The 19,166-nt window shown below is 42.1% G+C and overlaps 2 protein-coding genes across 7 annotated transcripts in view; one reads left to right on the top strand and one right to left on the bottom strand.

Moving 5' to 3' along the window:
• LOC127614637 (serine protease HTRA2, mitochondrial-like) overlaps positions 1 to 4,188 on the top strand; it is a 221,440-nt gene extending 217,252 nt beyond the window's left edge. The window contains exons 1-9 of one of the 3 annotated variants that reach the window (XM_052085969.1): positions 64 to 151; positions 256 to 707; positions 1,189 to 1,393; positions 2,057 to 2,251; positions 2,327 to 2,359; positions 2,781 to 2,889; positions 2,997 to 3,066; positions 3,172 to 3,267; positions 3,467 to 4,188. In XM_052085969.1, coding sequence (XP_051941929.1) covers positions 265 to 707; positions 1,189 to 1,393; positions 2,057 to 2,251; positions 2,327 to 2,359; positions 2,781 to 2,889; positions 2,997 to 3,066; positions 3,172 to 3,267; positions 3,467 to 3,632 — 1,317 coding nt within the window. In that variant the 5' untranslated portion in view covers positions 64 to 151; positions 256 to 264 and the 3' untranslated portion in view covers positions 3,633 to 4,188. The other 2 variants (XM_052085970.1, XM_052085971.1) reach the window with 2 other exon arrangements.
• hif1aa (hypoxia inducible factor 1 subunit alpha a) lies at positions 2,599 to 18,547 on the bottom strand. 4 transcript variants are annotated; one of them, XR_007966653.1, is made up of 18 exons: positions 18,203 to 18,547; positions 11,952 to 12,142; positions 10,543 to 10,694; positions 10,271 to 10,355; positions 9,700 to 9,809; positions 9,064 to 9,257; positions 8,807 to 8,913; positions 8,532 to 8,679; positions 7,269 to 7,585; positions 6,980 to 7,179; positions 6,529 to 6,648; positions 6,187 to 6,440; positions 5,991 to 6,090; positions 5,174 to 5,261; positions 4,619 to 5,082; positions 3,432 to 3,615; positions 2,961 to 3,071; positions 2,599 to 2,874 (listed from the first exon to the last, which is right to left on the bottom strand). XR_007966653.1 is itself a non-coding variant. In XM_052085954.1 (15 exons), exons 1-15 carry the CDS (start codon positions 18,232 to 18,234, stop codon positions 4,919 to 4,921), a joined length of 2,262 nt encoding a protein of 753 aa, XP_051941914.1. In that variant the 5' UTR covers positions 18,235 to 18,547; the 3' UTR covers positions 4,037 to 4,918. The 4 variants fall into 4 exon arrangements, 1 of the variants encoding a protein (XP_051941914.1); XR_007966652.1 differs by having other exon boundaries at positions 2,971 to 3,071; XR_007966654.1 differs by lacking the exon at positions 2,961 to 3,071.
• Between the last annotated feature and the right edge of the window lie 619 nt (positions 18,548 to 19,166).

Raw genomic sequence — 19,166 nt, 5'->3', positions numbered from 1 at the left:
AGTATTTCTATTCACTTGTAAAAAGCTATCTATCTGTCTATCAATGAAATGTAATTTTTACTCCAGTCCAGCTGGTGACGGTGTTGGTATATATCCAGTTTGTCAATCGTCATTAAGAGGAGAGGAAGAAATACAAGCAGCATACTTTCGGGTTGGTTGTTGTTTCAGAATTCCTGTCAATTTAAATCGTAATGATAAGTTTCATATCATTTCATTTAATGGCATTCAAATTATTCGTATTTCCTCTTCATTAAGTTATGCAGTATGGCAGGAAACTCGGCTGTTTTCAGTCGGCGTTTCCTCGCGGCGTTAAGGACAAGCACTTGGAGAACTAATGAGATAGCAGGCACCCGGTGGGTCTCTACGGTACTGATATCCAACCACGGGGGCTGTGGCGACCACACACAACTGGACCGCAGGGCTCCGACCTGGGACAGGGAAGGAGAAGGCGACCGCAGCCGATCCAGTCTGCTTCGGTCATTGTCCTTGGGCTTGGGACTGTGCACTTCTCTAGCGCTTCTGGATCGTCGAGAGGACGGCGGACCTGTAACTGAGCCCAAATCACACGGCATACTTGAACGCATCCTGCCGTCAGCTCAGTGCGCGTCTCCTTTTAAACCCGACACCCCTCGGCATAAATACAACTTCATAGCAGATGTCGTGGAAAAGTCCACGCCGGCTGTCGTCTACATCGAAATTGTGGGAAGGTGAGTTGTCATAATCGGGGGACCAAATGTCACGACGGTATTCCAACCAAGCCAATGCACATATACAGTATGGCACTACAAAAGTCTCCAGGTACACCACCAAAGAAAAATGTCACAAGATGATGTATCCTGACACAATGACGACCTCGAATAGAGTAGTGCACACAAGAAGACACTGTCAGTTACCGCCATACTTATTTGTTTTCATTAGACATTATATTGAGGGCCCCATTTGCTTTTGAGTGACAATTTCAAATTGTGAGACAGAAGTCAGATTTATTGTAATATGTAGAAGGGGTCCAAATATTTAATCAAGTCATCTGTTGGGTATTTCTTTGTTTTGTTTTGTTAGTGAATCGGATTTTAAAAACCTGATTTAATTTCAATCGCTTTATTAAAAAACATGACATTATTATAAACAGAAATTCTTTGAAAAAAATTAAACTACTCCCCCTTTTATATATATATTTTTTTTAAATAGACACCCATTTTCCCGGAGGGAAGAGGCAGTGTCCAATGGCTCTGGTTTTATTATAAGCAGCGATGGCCTTATCGTGACCAATGCTCACGTGGTGGCCAATAAGCGAGGTGTTCGTGTCAAGCTCACTAATGGAGATATGTACCACGCCACCGTGCAAGATGTCGATCCGGTAGCGGACATCGCCACCATCAAAATCTCTGCAAAGGTGAGAAAAAAAGGCAGAATTTGTTCCGCATGCCTCATGGAAAATAAAGATTGTAGCGCAACACTAAAAAGGGATGTGCCAAATATACCTCTTGCCCATAATATGCCTATTATTTTTTTCAATAGCTGGGAGAGGCTCAAGCATGCCCTTGACCGTGTTGAGGATAAGCGGTTCGGATAAAGGATGAACTTTGAGTTATTTTATTTAGTAAACTTCCATTTTCCAAGGGTTCAAAATTACTTGAAGTGACATAATTGTAAACACACATTTTCAAATTTGGCAGTCCCCTTCACTTGCTGCTTGGAACGGTTCTCAAACTGGGGCCAAGGACCTGCGGAGGTCTGCGAGACATAACTTGATGGTCCACAGAATAATTTGCAACAATTACAGTGTATCTTTTTTTTTAAAGTACATGCCTACATACAGGAATCAGCATCAATAAAATTAACCTACTCTGATGTGGTTGTAACATATCACATACAAATGTAATTTCCCTTCATAGGTGAAGCATTTTCACAGTAGCTCTCAAACGGCTTTTTCTCACGTGGACTGGTTAGCATATTCTGGACTTCCGGATTATGGTGTCCAAGTAAACTTTACTTGTTCGAGTGTTTTATGTTCAAACCAGCAGAGGTTTAACCTGCCCCCTACCCTGACTCGCAGAATCCCCTACCCACGCTCGTACTTGGCCGTTCATCTGATGTCCGCCAAGGAGAGTTTGTGGTGGCCATGGGAAGCCCGTTTGCATTACGGAACACAATCACATCAGGGATCATCAGCTCAGTGCAGAGGGGCAGTAAGGAGCTTGGCCTGTCGAACTCGAACATGGAGTACATCCAAACCGATGCGGCAATCGACGTGAGTGCGAGCTACAGTGACGAAGCAGACAGTGTAACTACCAATGTGTCTTATGAAGATTATTTGATTTTGCAGTTTGGCAATTCCGGAGGTCCTCTCATCAACCTGGTGAGTCGGTGCCACTTTCTGAAATCAGGGGTGGACAAACTATGATTCACATACATGTAGGAATGTTCTAAACCCCCTTTTTTCAGACAGATATTCACTCTGTGAGTACTGAACAATATTGTTTACGATACCTCTCGTACTTTTGATGTGTATAATTTTATTTAACACATTGATAAAAATGGTGAACAAAGACTTCAGACAAATTAGGTTTTTTTTTTGTGGGCTTTTTTTTTGCCCTGGTTTTGGTATTGGTGCATGGTATCGGTAGCCGCCTCCGCCATACCTGACACTTCAAAATAAGGCTGGTATCAGTACGCACCCACCCCTGCGTACATGAATCCAGACAGGAAGTTAGTTGAAATGATTTTGTCCAACATGATTGTCACCTGTGTTGATCACTTGAATATGACTTTTTCTTCAGGATGGTGAGGTCATTGGAATAAACACTATGAAAGTCACTCCGGGCATCTCCTTTGCTATCCCGTCCGATCGTCTGAGACTATTCCTTGATCAAGCTGCCAAAAGAAAAAGTACGAGTTTGTTTTTGTTTCCTCATGCCTCCTGTGCAGAAAGTGAAAAGAGATCTTTGGAAATTACTAACACTGACACACCCTGTTGTTCCAATTTCAAATGATAGGTTCCTGGTTTGGCGAGTCCGAGACAAAGCGGCGGTACATTGGCGTCGTCATGCTAACACTGACGCCGAGGTGAGCTTTTTATCTGCAAGGGTTGGGAGAGAGAAAAAGAAATCCAATCCAGTTAAACTGTCATCTGAAACCTTTTTTTGTGTTGTATCTCTCCTGGTGCCTTAGCATCATTGCTGAGCTGAAGCTGAAAGACGCATCTTTCCCAGAAGTGACACATGGAATTCTGATCCTCGGAGTTATCAGGGGCTCTCCCGCAAACAGGTGAGTAGACATATTGACAGTGGATCACAATCAATGGCAGCCCATACATTCTGTACCTTTTGGGCTTTCAGTGGGGACTTACCCACACCACCACGTCATACCACAGTTCAGAAAATAATAGAACTACTGTAAATCATAAGAACATACAATAAAATGCATCTCACCTTTTACTCTTCACCCACACTGTCATCTTTGTCAGATCCGGACTGCTGCCAGGAGATGTTGTGCTGGAGATCAATAGAGTGAAGGTGAACACCTCAGAGGAGATCTACGCCGCCGTGCGTGGTAGTGATAAAATCACAGTGGTGGTGCAACGAGGAGAACAGCAGCTTCAACTGCAAATGACTCCTGAATACACAGAGTGAAAAGCAGCCACACCAGATCTCACATTTTGCTCACATGCCAAGTAAATAAATCATGTTCATGGGTATAACTGTGAAACCCGTTAGTAGCTATAGTTGCCTGGAAATAAAGGGCACATAGTATGTAAAATTCACTTTTGAATCACCAATATTTTGTTGTTGTTTTATAGCTGTATTTCTAGAGTGCCTGCTCACCTGTCAAGTTTGAAATTGACTGTAAAATTTTGTGAGCCGACCTTTTTTGAAAATGTGTGTGCGCGCGCACGTGTGGGGGGCGGGAGGGGCAATGCAGTGTACTGTATGTCTCCTTTTAAATGTTTTCACATTTTATCCAGTCAGCATTTGATAAACATTCATCTATTTCTCATTCAACGCCTTCCGACGGTGTAAATTCATGACACATTAAGTAATAATTGGAAGACAGCCATTTAATGTTAGTAACAAGAAGCATGGTATAATTGATTATTTGTTCAATTACACAGACTACAATTAACGGAGCGATGTTGGACAAATTACAAATGGTGCTATGATCACATCAGTAAAATGCAGCTTGTTCAGATCCCCCTTATTTGTGTTTTGAGTGGAACCCATCTTTAAAAAAAAAAAAATCCTGGTTGATGGAGAAAAAGCAATGTGAAGTAACGCAAACCCGGTTACATATTTTGGCAGAGCTCAATTTGAGAACCCAAACCAAGTTAATTTCGCTGGTGTACAGTACATACAATAACACACATACAAGAAAGTAATAAAGTGACCGATGTACTGGACTGCTACACAAATGTATTCAAAGACTAACAAGACAAGACGGTGAATAAATGGAGCCAACATTCTAACCATATTTGTGGACTATGGATATTAAGACAAAACGTTGTGGGAGCAAAAAATTAAAGTGTTCAAATTTCATTAAAACTAGTTTTAAAAGGCTTAATATATTTTGCTGGTAACAGTATTCTTTTTAAGAAAATATAAATTGTGCGACTGAAGCTTACAATACACTGCTGGCAGTTGCGCCAGATTCTTGGTGGCCTGCTGGAAAAGGTCATCTGAGAGGCGCCGTGTGCTGAGAAACTCCCAGGAGGAGAGAAATGGAAACAGAAAGAATCAACAAACTGGAACCTTGTGATCCCCGAAGTGATTCAGATGCTGCTATGGCGTTTGTCACAGTGGAATGCTATGGACTTCACGTAATGTGCACAAACAGCAGCCAAACTTGAGTTGGACGTATTCAGATATATAAATAAGAGAATGGGCAGGAGGAGGAGAAACTAGTGTCAAGTCCAACAGCGGACTCAGTTGACGTGGTCCAAGGCGCGCAGAAGCTCCTCCCCCTGCAGCAGATACTGGCGGCCCTGTAACGGGGCGTTGACTTCGCAGTCGTAGCGGGTGAGCTGCGGCAGGTTGAAGAGGGACCTGGTGGCCTCTGATGTGCTGCCTAACAGGCAACTCGCCAAATCTACAACAACAACAACAACAACAGCTCATATTAAGAATAGAACAAAAGCCACCGATGGAGCAATCCACAAGAGGAATGTCCTCAATTCAACCTGAAGGCAGCAGGAGTACAGTTTGTGTTGTGCCCAACTCAACCTTCAGTTTCTTCCCTTGCTTCATGTTTTCCTTAGGCAAAGTTTCCTGGAAAAAATATCAATTGTTAATTTGGATGTCAAACTCGCATCTGGCCCACGGCATTTTATGTGACCCAGCTTGCCACCAGCCGATACAAATAAACAGTTACGGGTTGTTCTATGACAAATCACCTAGTGGGATTAACCAAGCAAATTTAGATTTGGACGAGACTTGTACTTGTTCATAGTGATGGCACAACCCTAAATCTCAAATTAGAGGTCAATCACAACGGGGTTCAACAGGGATTCCCAATCTGCAATCATTTTGAATATTGGCGCATATTTTAGTAACTTGACCTTTTGACCTATGATTTGACCTCGTGTATCTCCGAACCTTAATTTTTTCCCGTGAAATATAATTGTGACATGTTATCTAAAACATAAATTCCAGGTGTATTTTATTTATTTATTCTTAGCAATAAGGAGTAAAGGCATCCATACCCTCAGGATCTATCAACGAATATCTGAAAAAAAAAGTGTATTTTCAGTTGCAGAACTAGCCCTGAAAATGATGATAACCACGAGCAGTTATTTAATATGGTAGGGCAATTATAAGGGTTCCCTTTACAGAACAAGGGACAACGATTGGAACTGCCTCACAGCTACACACCTCCTCGAAATAAAACGCAGTGCACCTCAAATTCTGTCTATTCATATGCTTTCGCCAGAATCTTGCTGTGGGCCCACTAAGTGCAACTATTATAACGAGACTTCACTTGTGATACCAAAATGTTACCTGGCCGACCATCTCTCGTATGTCATCCATTTTTCTTTTGCGCTGTGCATTTTGAGCTGCCAGAGTGCGTAGGGACACCTCTTCGTCCAATTGTGGTGTTCTGCGGCACAAACATGACATGATGATACTACCGCACATATCATGCAAAATTTTGGACGTCGAGGTTAGCAGCTAGAGCATATGGTGGAACCTTTACCTCTTAATGAGGCTGGAGGAAGAGGGGGAAACAGCGACTCGGTCAGGCGGTGTCGGGGACGTGGTGCCACTGCTTGGCGTACTGAAGGACAGGCCAAGATCGTTATGCAGATCCTGAGTGGCGTGTGACGAGCTCTCGAGCGATTTGACAAGTCCACAAGATAGCGGCTGTTCGGGGCTCACACTACGCAGCTGGAAGTCATCATCCATGGGGATGTAGGGAGCCAACATCTCAAGGTCCAAGTCCTCCATTGCCTTTCGGGAAGAGAACCATTGTATCATTTTGTGTTCATTGTTTTGAAAGATCAATCATGAGCAAGACCATCCTTTCTGGTTTCTTTACCTGCATGGTAAAGGGGGTTTTGGGTTGTGTATCAATGGCAAACAGCTTCTCCACCAAGTCTAGTTTAAAGTCGGAGATGTCCGGGTCCATGGTCAAGCAAAAGTCCGGAGGAGGAGGTACCTATAGATAGAAATGGAGTTGCCTCTTATTGGAGAATTAAACAACAAATGCATTATCTGGATTGTGTCTTGCAGTCCACTGTAGAAGTGCGTAAAACTGCAATTACAAAGTATTCTACCGAGGTGAAAGTTTATACCATACACTACTCTGAAGTACCCATTCATTTAATGAAAAATGTTAGCTATACACAAGAACATAAAGAAAGGTAATGAAATGAAAAAAGCAATTTCTTCATGAACGAGGCCATTCGTGAACTCAAACTCAATGTACATCCAAATCTTGGTGGATTACAACAATAAATGGATTTAAATTGAGCATTTGGCGGCTTTACCTCTGCTGTGCTGTTGCTGGTTGTTGATTTGGACACGGGCCCGACATAGTTGTCACTTTTCCCGTTCGGAGCGGTGACATCAACACTGAGCGGCTCGCTGGGCGGCAGAGGAGAAAGAGGCAGTGCGAGCTTTTCACTGGTGGCAGGAAGCATCACATCATTGTAGAGGGGCACATCTTTCAACAGCTGGATGTCAGATTCTGTAGTAGAGGACAGCAAGGTGTTAGGAGGCAAGCATTCCATACATGTACAGTCAAAAGGACTTCCAAGTATGTATAAGGCCACAAACCAGGGCAGCTGAAATCCAAGGAAATGATGGTGTCTCCAGCTGCTGGGGCCAGCAAAGTCAAGGCCTCGGGCTCTTCCTTCAGCTGCTCGTACAGGCTGGTCACTGGCTTTGGCTCAAGCGTTTGTGTGAACAGCTTGATCACATCCAGCTCAGGAGCCTTCTCCTCCTCTCTTTCCTTGTTTTTCAGCAGGGTTGGGGACTTCTCTAATGAGCAGCTCAGGACAACAACCTTTTCGTGATCCTTCTGCTCCTCCTTCACAGGCTTCGTATCTTCTGTCTGCTCCAGGGACAAGATCAGTTTTTCGTCCTGGATGCCACTGTAGAATAGGGAGACAGGGAACCCGCGCCAAGTCACAGTTTATTATTCACATATGGGTCACCTGAGTTATTGTACCTCCAAAATCATCACTTTTCAAAAGACCAAAGAAAACAGCGTTTGTTCAGTTATTAACATCACATCGTCAAAGAGAGCAAGCCATTTGCAACGCTTCAGATTGGGCAAGAATTTGTAAAACTAAATAAATAAATAGAAAATCCCGCACGCACACACACGTGAGCATCTTTAGTATGGTTTTGTGAAAATGTACGACATTCACCAAACAGAGGTTTCGCCGCAACATCAGCGACATTCACCCTATTTTTCTGTGGACCCGATCCTCAACTAAAATTGCCTCTTATTAATGGTTTGAGGGATGCTGTCACTTTCTAGTATGCCACAAGATGGCGCCAAGGCAAAAGTGGAAATTATTGTTTGCGGGAAGGACATTTGTAGACTTAATACTTCTTGACTCAACATAAAATAAGCCTGGGTTGCAAAAAAAAACCCCTCACATGAGTATATTTTCGCTCACGTGCCTATACATGTGTATCTCCATTTGTTTCCATTTACTTTTTAATGGCAATGTTGTACGATGAGTTTGTGGGCGATGAAAGGCATTTTGTGATCACAGTTTGTATTATATTAATGATTTAAACTGTTAATACTGGCATTTATACATTTGATCAAATACAATTTATATTTCCATTGGGTGTTAATTACTCCCATTTTTTTATTGGTGGCAGGGTCCCCACGAGAAGAGCATGGGTTTATGTACTGTTAAAAAGGAGTGAGATATTTTATATATATATATATATATATATATTTTTTATTTTTTTTTTTTAATATGTATTTATTTTTTAAACTACCCACAACATCACTGAAAATAAAATGTTTCATTATAACCAAAGATGATTTATTTCTTATTATGAAGGAATGATTGGTACCTGAGGACAAAGTTGACACAGACCACACATTGCGGCTGCGAGTTCTTGTTATTGTAGATGACAGTTGCTTGCGTTTCCACCCACACAAAACCTCCTCTCTTGGCCAACATCCGGTATTGGCCTGTGCTGACCTGGCCCTTTGCAAACACTGCAACAAATACAAGCACCAGCACGTTGATGATACGTCACTCTCCAAAACGCTGCAGTCGGAGGTTATTTGCAACAATATTTGGGCTACATTCAAGATTCCATGTGGTCTTAGCAGTGATGCTTACAGTTGTGATGAGTCTTGGTGAGGTGGTCTGAGTCCAGTGCGTGATAGTACTCGTACACAGAACGATCCAACAGGTCCTCTGGATCATACCCCAAAAGCTCAGTGATCCTGAGGGAGCACAATGAATGATCAACATCCACTGCAACCTCAAATGAAAAGTCAAACCTTAAAATTTTGCAGTAGGCGCAGTGAGAAAGAGATTGCTGTGGGGGTGACAGGCAACAAATAGGACTATGATGCTGAGTCATGCACGCTCACCTCTCGTCACAATATGTGAATTTCATATCCATTGTGTGGCGGCTGAGAAAAGTCTTGGCATCCAGAGGGACCTCGATGTTGGAAGGGTGTGGGATAGGATCGCAGATCAGCACCAGGTAGGGAAGCGTTGGCTCCTTGTGGTCCTGCTCATTGAGGCCACTGTGTGAACGCATGTGTCCACAGCAGTGGAGCACCTGAAGGCGTGAACAGTGGGCTACTCTTAGAATCAAACAAAAGTATATTCCACGCTCCAGATTATTTGTCTTCGGTGATCGAGCACTCTCGATGTCGTGATGACAGGCAACTAAAGTGTAAAATGTAAATTCTGCTTTGGGTATGGAATTGTCATGATATAAAAATGTAATCCGAGTTCAGTAATTCGATGGTTAATGCCTTTCGCATGGGCTTGAGTCAGAAGGGTCTGGCTAATGGCCTATCAGATGTTGACATCTGTGCACATATAGAATTATAGACTGACTATTTTTGGATCAAAATGAAGTTTACTGACTAATGGCCACTTTGCTTTTCAATTGGCTATTGGGTTACGAGTGATGAAGACACTTGGCGACATGCAGTTCACATCATTATCAAGGTTTCAGTCCAACTCTTATAATGACCAGGAAGACCTTCCATTACCTTCCATGTAGCAGACTTGACATTGACAGTACGGCCCCGGCTCGTGAGCGTGCACTTCATTCGAAGGAAGAAGCTGCGCTCTGTGTTTGGTTCCTTTGTCTTTTTGGAGCCTGAAATGAAGAAAGTCCATTGAGAAGATGAGATCTTTCACCATTTACTGAAACGTTTCTATTTTCTATTAGTGATTAGAATTGAAAGTGCCTGTCGATTAATGTTTTTGTTTTGTTTTACTCTGTTTCATTTAAGATGCTTCATTGTCTCCGAAAATGAAATGCCCAAAGCCCACTGATGAAGCCCACCCATTTATTTTCTCTACCACTTGAGGGTTGTGAGGAACTTAAGCCTCTCTCAGATGGCACACTACATCCTGGACTGGCCACCAGTCACTCAACGGGCTATGCAAAGAAATACTGTATGCATGCTAAAATGTCTTGAGATGAAATGTAATATCAAAGGCATTTGTGTTGCAACATAGGAATGGAATGGTGATAGAGCATATCCTTCCGGTATTCAAAAGGAAAATTCACAGGCATTTGACTCTTGTGAGTTAGGATGGTAAAATTTTGCGTACCTGTTCTGTGGACCAGCATTTCCCTCAACTCGTCCTGGTCACAGGGATGTGTGAAATCAAACACGCTGTGCCCAGTCAGGTCAAACTGCAGAAGTCAGAGACAGAGTGCGAAGACATTTCACATCAGCATTTCATGCAGTGTTAACTTGATGTCCTCTAACCTTCTTTATCGAGAAGTATCAGTACTTCATTGCTTCTAAAAATACTAACACAAGTGAAGTGGAGAGGAAACCGTCTGAGTCTTAACGCTGACACTTTCGATTCAGACTTACCTGTGCCAGGCCGAGGCACTTGTTAACATTCTCCGAGAGATAAATCATGTCGCCATCTTCTGACAGCACCATTAGAAAGCCCTCCAGAGCTTTTAAGTAGGGGCTGTTCAACTGTGTATCCAACTCACTCTCCTCCTCTGGCTTCGGCTCATCTGGAGGGACAGAAAAGCAAAGTGTGAAATTAAAGCTTAAATGAGCCACGGTTTTCAAGGGCGCATCATGTCTGACGGTCTGAAATATGAATGCTAGATAAGGTGGTAAATTAGTTCAGGTAATTTTGGCTTCATTTGGCTCTGTTACCATTGACAGTTCTTAATTTGGTGATCTTTCGGAAGGCTTCATCTCACAGGATTACTTATGTGTGTGCAATGTAAGTCTTCTGTATGTTTATTGATTTCCTATATCTTGGATGAAATTCCCACCCTGCGTCAAACACGCCACCATGATCACAGTCCCCAAGATAATTGCAGTAGTAACGGGACTGAATGACAACAGGCCTGTCGTTCTGACATCAATGGTCATCAATTCCTTTGACCACCTCATGCTGGACCACTTAAAGAGCCTCAGAGGAACCCATCTTGACCCCATGAAGTTTGCCTACTGAGCAACATGTCAGTATATGGTGCATTCAACATGGAAGTGTATTTATTCTGGAAAAACTCAGTGGCGCAAGGACCTACGCTAGGATCCTCTTCGTGAAATTCAGCTCTGCATCATCATCATGCATGAACTCCTCTCCTCGAAGTTCGGCATTTCCAACTGCCAGTGGATTTGCAGGTTCTTGTCGGGCGGGACGCAGCGGGTGAGGCTGAGTGAAACCACATCACCCACACGCGTCATCAGCACCAGGACCCGAAGGACGCATCCTTTCCCTGCTGTTCGTGTCCCTCCATGTTAACGACTGCACCTCAATGAGCCCAGCTCTCAACCTCTCAAAGTTTGCAGACGACACTTGAATGCTCAACACTTGAATTTTCTGACAATTGCTGTAAAATTGATGTCACCTGAAGACTGAAAGTTTGGATAGTTTTTGACCTTTGTGAGAATAAAAGGCTTATTGTACTGTATGTTTGGGAGGTTGCCATGAGCGCAGACTTTGATGTCTGCAGCTGGTGGCTGCAGGGGGACAGGTTCCAAAAATGTTAATCAGTGAGAGCATATCAAATTTGGATTTCAATTTTTTTGTTTGTTTGTTTGTTTTGCATCTACAATTTCCAATTGAAAATCATTTTGATAAAGATGGTGCTTTTTTTTATTAATTTAGTGAAAATAGCTCATTTGGAAATGCATAGATTCCAATTGACTGGCAACAATATGGTGGCCAATATGTTCGCCCTTTAATTCCTTCCACCGAGACCTCCTACAATGATAGCACTATTATCAGGCCGTATATGAAAGCAGCAACTGACCAGTGCCGAGCAGTTTTCTCATGCGCAGGTAGCTGATGGTGAGCCTCATGACGGAGGCCTTGTCGAGGCCGGAGCTGATGCTGTGCGGCAAAGGCAGCTGCTCAGCGAGCTCGTAGAACACCTCGGACTCCTTCCCGCGCCGGCATCGCGCCGCATCCCTTGACTTCTCCTTCCTTCGCTCCGAGCTCACCCTGCAGGGGACAGTTGTGGGGTAAGTCACTCTGGCCACATAATGCCTGTGAAGCATTGAGGTGCACGAGAAAACTACTCATCCCTTCACACGGGATCTACATTGCGAGAGAAAACAAAAGCAAACGGCTTCATCAGGATCACGGTCATCATACTCGATTGGCCTGCGAAGGAGTGTGCTCCGTCACTTTGATTGGTTGAGAAGAACGTTCACTCTCTCTCGGTGCAACAGATGGCCAAAGCGCAACACATATTTTGAGGCGAAATTAACAAGCTACAAAATTAGCCAAAAAACTGAAACCATTTCAAGAGACCACAAACAGTGACCACACATTTTTTTTATCTTGTTTTAATTAACTTTAATTAATAAAAATGCTGTTTCATGGCAGCACAGAAAAAAGGACACCAAAATAAATTCAAACGTTTATACTTAATTTGTTTCACAAAGTAAATGTCAATTTGACAAGCACATGCTGCTCATTTCCACAAGGTAATCTGAATCTCTTGAACACACACACACACACACACACACACACAGGAGTGGAAATTTTTAATTAAATGTTGATTCAATAAATCAATTAATCAAAAAAATAGACAGAATATTCAAATACTTGACAGTTGGAACCGCAGTGCTATGTCTTAAGAAGAAAATGAGGCATATGCAAAAAAATCTGTGGCTGCACACGTTCACAGTCAAAGCAGTGAGAACAACTAAAAATAGCTCTGCGTGATGGAACAGTCAGGTGATTGGGAGCGTGCACACAAACAGCCCTTCCTCAACTTTCACCTGCCATTTAGAGAGTCCCATGCTTGGACAATTCCTGATACCTACATCAAAGGCCACTGTTATTACGTCTGCAATATGTGAATTGCCATGTTATTTGGATAATTTGTGGACGCCACCTTCAGAGGTCCACCAGTTGAACAATTCGCCATTCTGAGTGGAGTCATCTTCTCCACATTGTTGAGAAACTAATTTCCCAAGCACCTTCCGAATACAATAAATACCGTTGACAAATTTACGTCACATTATCAGTAAGCCTCATAGGGTGCAGTCAGATTGTTGCGATATGTTTCTGACACTTCTGCTTCTTGTTTTATGTCAAAGACACTAAAGACTAAAATGAATTCAGCAAGGAATATGGATGGATATTAAAGAATCATTGTAATGTCATACATCGAGCAAAGCTTTGAGGTGATTTGAGGACGCGATATGAAACCAAACATTCTTTAGGCATATGGACTCTTATTTCCGATTTAGATCATACCAATAAACTTTGGCAAGTTTTGAAACAATCGCCGCATGATATTAGTGCAGGTACCGCCACGCCAATAGCTGCATTAGAAGAGGCCAACATTTTATCATTAAGAGAGAACTTTTTGAAAGGCAAGGAGAAATTTTCTAATTTTGTGGATCAATTTTTTTCCCCCACAGGTTGATGCAAAGGACATAGAGGTTACGCCACTGGTGTCAAAGTCAAGGCCCGGGGGCCAGATCTGGCCCTCCACATTATTTTATGTGGCCCGCAGGAGCAAATCATGTGTGTCAATTATAATGATTCTTGCTGAAATCTGTACCGAAATGTCAAATTGTCATGGGTAATAAATAACGTTGCGATTTTGCACTGGCCCTCCGAGGGAAGCTGTAACTCCCAAGTGGCCCGCGACTCATTTTGATACACCTGGGTTACGCTACTTGACATTTACACAGATAAAAATTCTGTCTTTCTCAGACTGACCACTGTGAACCTTTTCAAAACACAAAGATTTTTTGTTTCATAAGTAGAGTCTTCCATCCAATCAATGATTTATTACTCAACATTCTAAACGGTAAGATGCAGCATCATGGTTAATCTGCTTTTTGTCTTACTAAACTAAGAAAATAAATGCAGTTTAACCTATGATCGAGATAGACACTGCTTTCGCTCTCTATCAGAAAGACCAAGAAAGAAACAATCCCCAGCAGATATGAACACTTTCCCCAGGCGTGAGGCCAAAGTTATACAACAATACTCATGCACTTGGGGTCAGGCATGGCCAGCAGTCATCTGCAGTTCAACGCTACAAACCTCAACACATATGGTTTAGCTTCTCTTTAATATCCTTGTGTAATTTTCAAATACAGTATAAATAAATACTACGAGTGAATGAACATCATGTATGCCAGCCACTATAACATCATGTGAACCAGCGGACGGGAGATTAACAGTGAAAGAAAAGAGTACGCAGTGAAAATCCCTGCAACCAGTAACTGGATTTCGGAGGTATTTTTGTTTCGGGGGACTGACACTTCACTTGAGATATCACTCTCAGTCACTACCGTTTAATTTGACAGGAAAGAGTGTCTAATGTATGATTTAATGTGCTAATGCCCCACAACTACAAGCTCTGAAACGAGGAAGCTGAAAATGTGGCCAAGGACCACGTTGGTGACATTGTAGTAAACTAGACGCATAACACAACTAGAGATGACGCATTTCATTATGCAATTTTCTCCAATAAAAGCCAGACTGGACTGAAAAGAGCAATTTCATTGTGGTCAGGACCATTGTTGACGGATAAAAAAAAAAAAAGAAAAACGAATTAGCTGGCCCGAATTGCAGCCTGGGGAAAAACAAATAAAGAGGATTGACTCCAGAAAAGAAAGGGGTTAAAAAAAAAAAAAACTGAGTGACCGCCAGTACTCGGCATTCTAAACATGGTGCCAACATTCCACTCACTCAGTGTTCTGTTCACTGGCTGCAAGTGTTCCTTTAGAGCTTTTTTTTCTTTTAGAGTGCTGTCAAAAACAGCATCACAATACAATACAGTATTATGGCTACAGCTAGCTAGTATTCGAAAAGTTATCCCAGTGATTAGTCGAGTAATCAAATAAAATTCAATTTGGCATTAGCAAACATTACAATACCATCCCCAAGGTCGGCACTAGGTCATGAAATATTTTAACTCAACACTATATAGCGGCTATATAGTATATATGCTATAGTATAGCATATATACTATATATAGTATATGCTATAGTATAGCATATATACTATACATGCTATACATATATATATATAGCATCTGTGACTCTGAATAATAATAATAATAATAATAATAATAATACATTTATAAGCACCTTTCACAACACTCAAGGACACTTTACAATCAAGGACAAAAGAAAGAAAAATAAAACCACAGATAAAATTATAAATAATAAAAGAAGAGATCAATTTAAATTGTGTATGCATGCGTGTGGGTTTAAATGGCAGGGCCAGGTGAGTGACATGGGCGTCCTCAGTATGAAAGTACAGCTGGCTGATAGGCATTTTTAAGGTGTACTTTTACCTTTGCTGTGGACTTAAGCAACATTGTATTACAGTACTAATTGAGTAGTAGTGTCTTTTCACCGCAGTTTCAACATTCCGGAGGAGATCTATCTGTTCGTTATCTATTATTGCAGCTTTATTGCTAATATAAAAAAGTGGTGAGCGACAAGGTCCAGTCGCACGTTTTGCAACTTTCTCAACCCTTGTCACTTCAGACGGTGAAGCGATGAATAATCTCAAAAGCTTTGATCCATATCAGTACCTGTTTAGAAGGCTGGTGGTGAAAACAGTAGTCTCATGCCTATTTACTGCACATGAAACCCTTCGGTGTTTTGCTTCCTACTTATATCTGTGATTGAATGCACTCCCTCCTCCTCAGCCGCAACATAATTTTACAGTCATTTGGATTGGATGTTTCTTTTTTTTTGTTTTTTACTTGTGCACATATGCACAGATAAGTTGCTATTATGGTTTTTTTTTATTGTATTAAAATTTCCAAGAGGAAATACATATAATTTAAGTTCATAAGTACCGTACTTTACTTTCTCAGTGTCATGTTTGTTTGTTTGATTGACTCCATATGCACCGTTAAGCTATGTGCACATTTTCATGCAAAAGGGTCGCAATTTAACGATGAGATTCTTAACAGTGTCCAGCCCGACACCGTAATGTAAAATTGCACATTATTCAAGCAATGTTCGCCCCTCCCCCCCCCAGAAAAAGAGTCTGGTGGCACATGAAATCATCACTGAGTAACAACAAGTCAAGTCAAGTACATTGTCCAACCACAGTAGTGTTGTTCAGAAGTTGTGTAATTTCGGATTTCCCGAAGGCCTTAAATGCAGACATTCCAGTCCGAGTAGTGATTGAATGAATATATGGATGTTTGTGCATTGTCGTCGCACACGCACACATGTACAGAGCAACTGACTTAATAGGGACAACCTGCCCAAGAAAAATGAAAACAATGGTTAGGGGAGTCACAGGGTGGGGAGAGCGGAAGCACGCAAGAGTGAGAGTTCATTCAAACACTTAGGCTGATGGTTGCGGCACAGTTCAGTGCTAGTTTCATATTGTTTTGGCATATTGCGACCAACACTACAACAACATTTGTTTTCAAATAAGACTTTGGTTATGGCTCAATACTCATCTTGTTTCCTTCACCCAGGCTAAGGCAGCGAATGCTACATCAACATCGGTGGCTATTGTAGGAGCATTATCCATCCACTTAATAATTTGCTTTTGACAGAAGAGTAATACAATGTAAGGGATATTGTATCTTTGGCATAGTTGCAATGTCAAGTTTACTCTTGCACCTAAAATATGAACACGCTCCGAATAAAAGTGTCCTGTGATTTCCAGTTAGGAAGCAAATATCATCCGGCAAGGATTGATTGTCTAGCTCACCAAACTGTGCACAGTCTTGGATCGGTTATAAAAGGCATGAAGTGGACTCCAGCAGTAGAAAAAAATCCCCTGCTACACAAATTTAGCAACTACTTCTGACGTCAATCCTTGGTGATTAAGAGATGAGCCGGGAATACTATGCAACATACCACTGGGCAACATAACTTGCATCAAACCTGAGTACAACTATGAAGAAGCAAATAACCGACAATGAAGGGGAAAAGGAGCCATATACCCCCGTTCAAATTCCAGATTTTTGTGATGTGAAAAACTGAGACTAAGGTTTTCTTTTCCTGTTTTCCCAACATTAACGCGATTTATAACCTCTACAATGCAATGAGGTGTTGGGATTGTAAAAACAAAAAAAATACTTATCTTGGTCTCATTATATGCAGCATAAAACCTGGCATTTTAACAATAGTGTTTAGACTTTTACAGCCACTGTAGTTGGCAAACTACACACACTAGATTATCAGACAAGTAACTCAACCTACACGGGACAATGTGCCAAATTTCAATTTGGCAGCAGGTAAGCAAATTAAAACCACAGGGGATTGGGCTCTAACAACATCGCTGTTAATTTTTATTTAAGGGACAAAATACTACATGATATCACTGCTACTTTACTTCAACATGTAAATGGCAAACACACAAAAATGACATCAAGTACAGCATGCAAAGCTCTTGATTCCTTTGTTGATTGGTTGGTCACTAAAATAGAATGTTAAAGGAGTAACTACAAAGCTACAATTGGCGTTTCAAATATTATCATGGACAACGTGTCTGCTTGGTTTCAGATGTGTGTTCTAACAATTTTTTTACGGCTGACGCCTGTCAATATTTAACTTACTGCGTTCTTACTACTGTTGACGTGTTTACACTAAGTGCCTGGCACAGTAATAACCCAGCGCGACCCTATGACGTTACCAGACGACTACTTATACATATTTAACAAGAACCACAACACAGCAATGCTCACCAGAGATAAGGTCCACCAATCGCTACAACGTCAAACCTTGACAGCAGTTATTACTGTGATAAAACGTGTCAGGAAAAGTCTCGTCGACCTAAAAAATAAACAAACTCTAAAGCGATTCTTTACAAATTATATCGACGTATTCGAGAAGAAATTGTTTACATTCTGGGAAATAAAGTAAACCCGACCAACAAAGGGGCGTCAGAAGCTCGCTAGCTAGTCAAGTTAGCCACTAGCTATCAAATACATTATGTCGTCGTAAACGCAGGAAGAATACACGTAAAATCGCGCTAATTCTAGTGTTCAAAAAACCGCGCACGTATTTTGACAAACGGCCGTGTATAGCGTTAAGCGATCGTATAAATTACCTTTTCTTTTCAGGTACAATTCCCGTGTCCATTTCAGGACCAAAACACCCGAGTTGTGTCGCTCGATCCGTGTCAAGCTGTCTCTGTAGCCGTCGACGAATGACGCCAAACACCAACAGATTCTCGCCGATGTGGGTTCCTCGCTCCTTGAGTGTTGTTCGTATGAGCTACCGGCGTGTTTATTTTGTGAGGAAACAAGTCTTCTCGCCGTTTATAGGCAGGCCATTCGTCCGTCCAAAACTGGCAGCGTTGCCACGCTGGAAAACTGGAAACTCGAACTACATGAACGCAGGATTACTGACTTCAGTGTAGGCCGCGGGGACGCGCAATCACATGAGCAGCCCCCCGTGGACGCGCCCTCAGACCCTGAAATTGCTTTTTTCCCCTTTGGCCTCCCATTTTGATGACAAATTCCAAATATAATGGGTGGGGGGCGGTGGAGTTTATGATTTTGTTGATATGTGTTGCTCACAACCGTGAAAACATTTCGTTTTATCACGGACTATATTTTTAAAGTAGCAATTGTGCTCCGAAATTGTGTCTTTCAAGGTACCTGCAAGCGACCTAAATGAGTTTTCTCTGCTGGGTCTCTGGGTTTAGAGATAAGGTGAGAAGCTCGGTCATCCAGGAGGAGGCTCAGAGTCAGCCGCTTCTCCTCCACGTAGAGAGGAGCCAGATGAGGTGGCTCGGGCATCTGATTAGGATGCCTCCTAGACGCTAGGTGTCCTGCTGAGGTGTTCCGGGCATGTCCCTGTTGTGTTCAATAAAATGCATGGAGTCGGACTCTGTGCTCACTGCCGTTTATTGTCATTAAACACCTTTTATATCAATGCTTTTGGCAACTACCCACTTTTACATGTCACAGTCCCACCAGCAGGAGGCCCCAGGGATGACCCAGAACACGCTAGAGAGATTATGCCTCCCAGCTGGCCTGGGAATGCCTCAGGATACGGGAAGAGCTGGA

The sequence above is a fragment of the Hippocampus zosterae genome, chromosome 14 (assembly GCF_025434085.1).
Source record: "Hippocampus zosterae strain Florida chromosome 14, ASM2543408v3, whole genome shotgun sequence".
NCBI lineage: Eukaryota > Metazoa > Chordata > Actinopteri > Syngnathiformes > Syngnathidae > Hippocampus > Hippocampus zosterae.
Note: the sequence above shows the minus strand (reverse complement) of the source record. Positions and strands in the feature narration are given on the sequence as shown.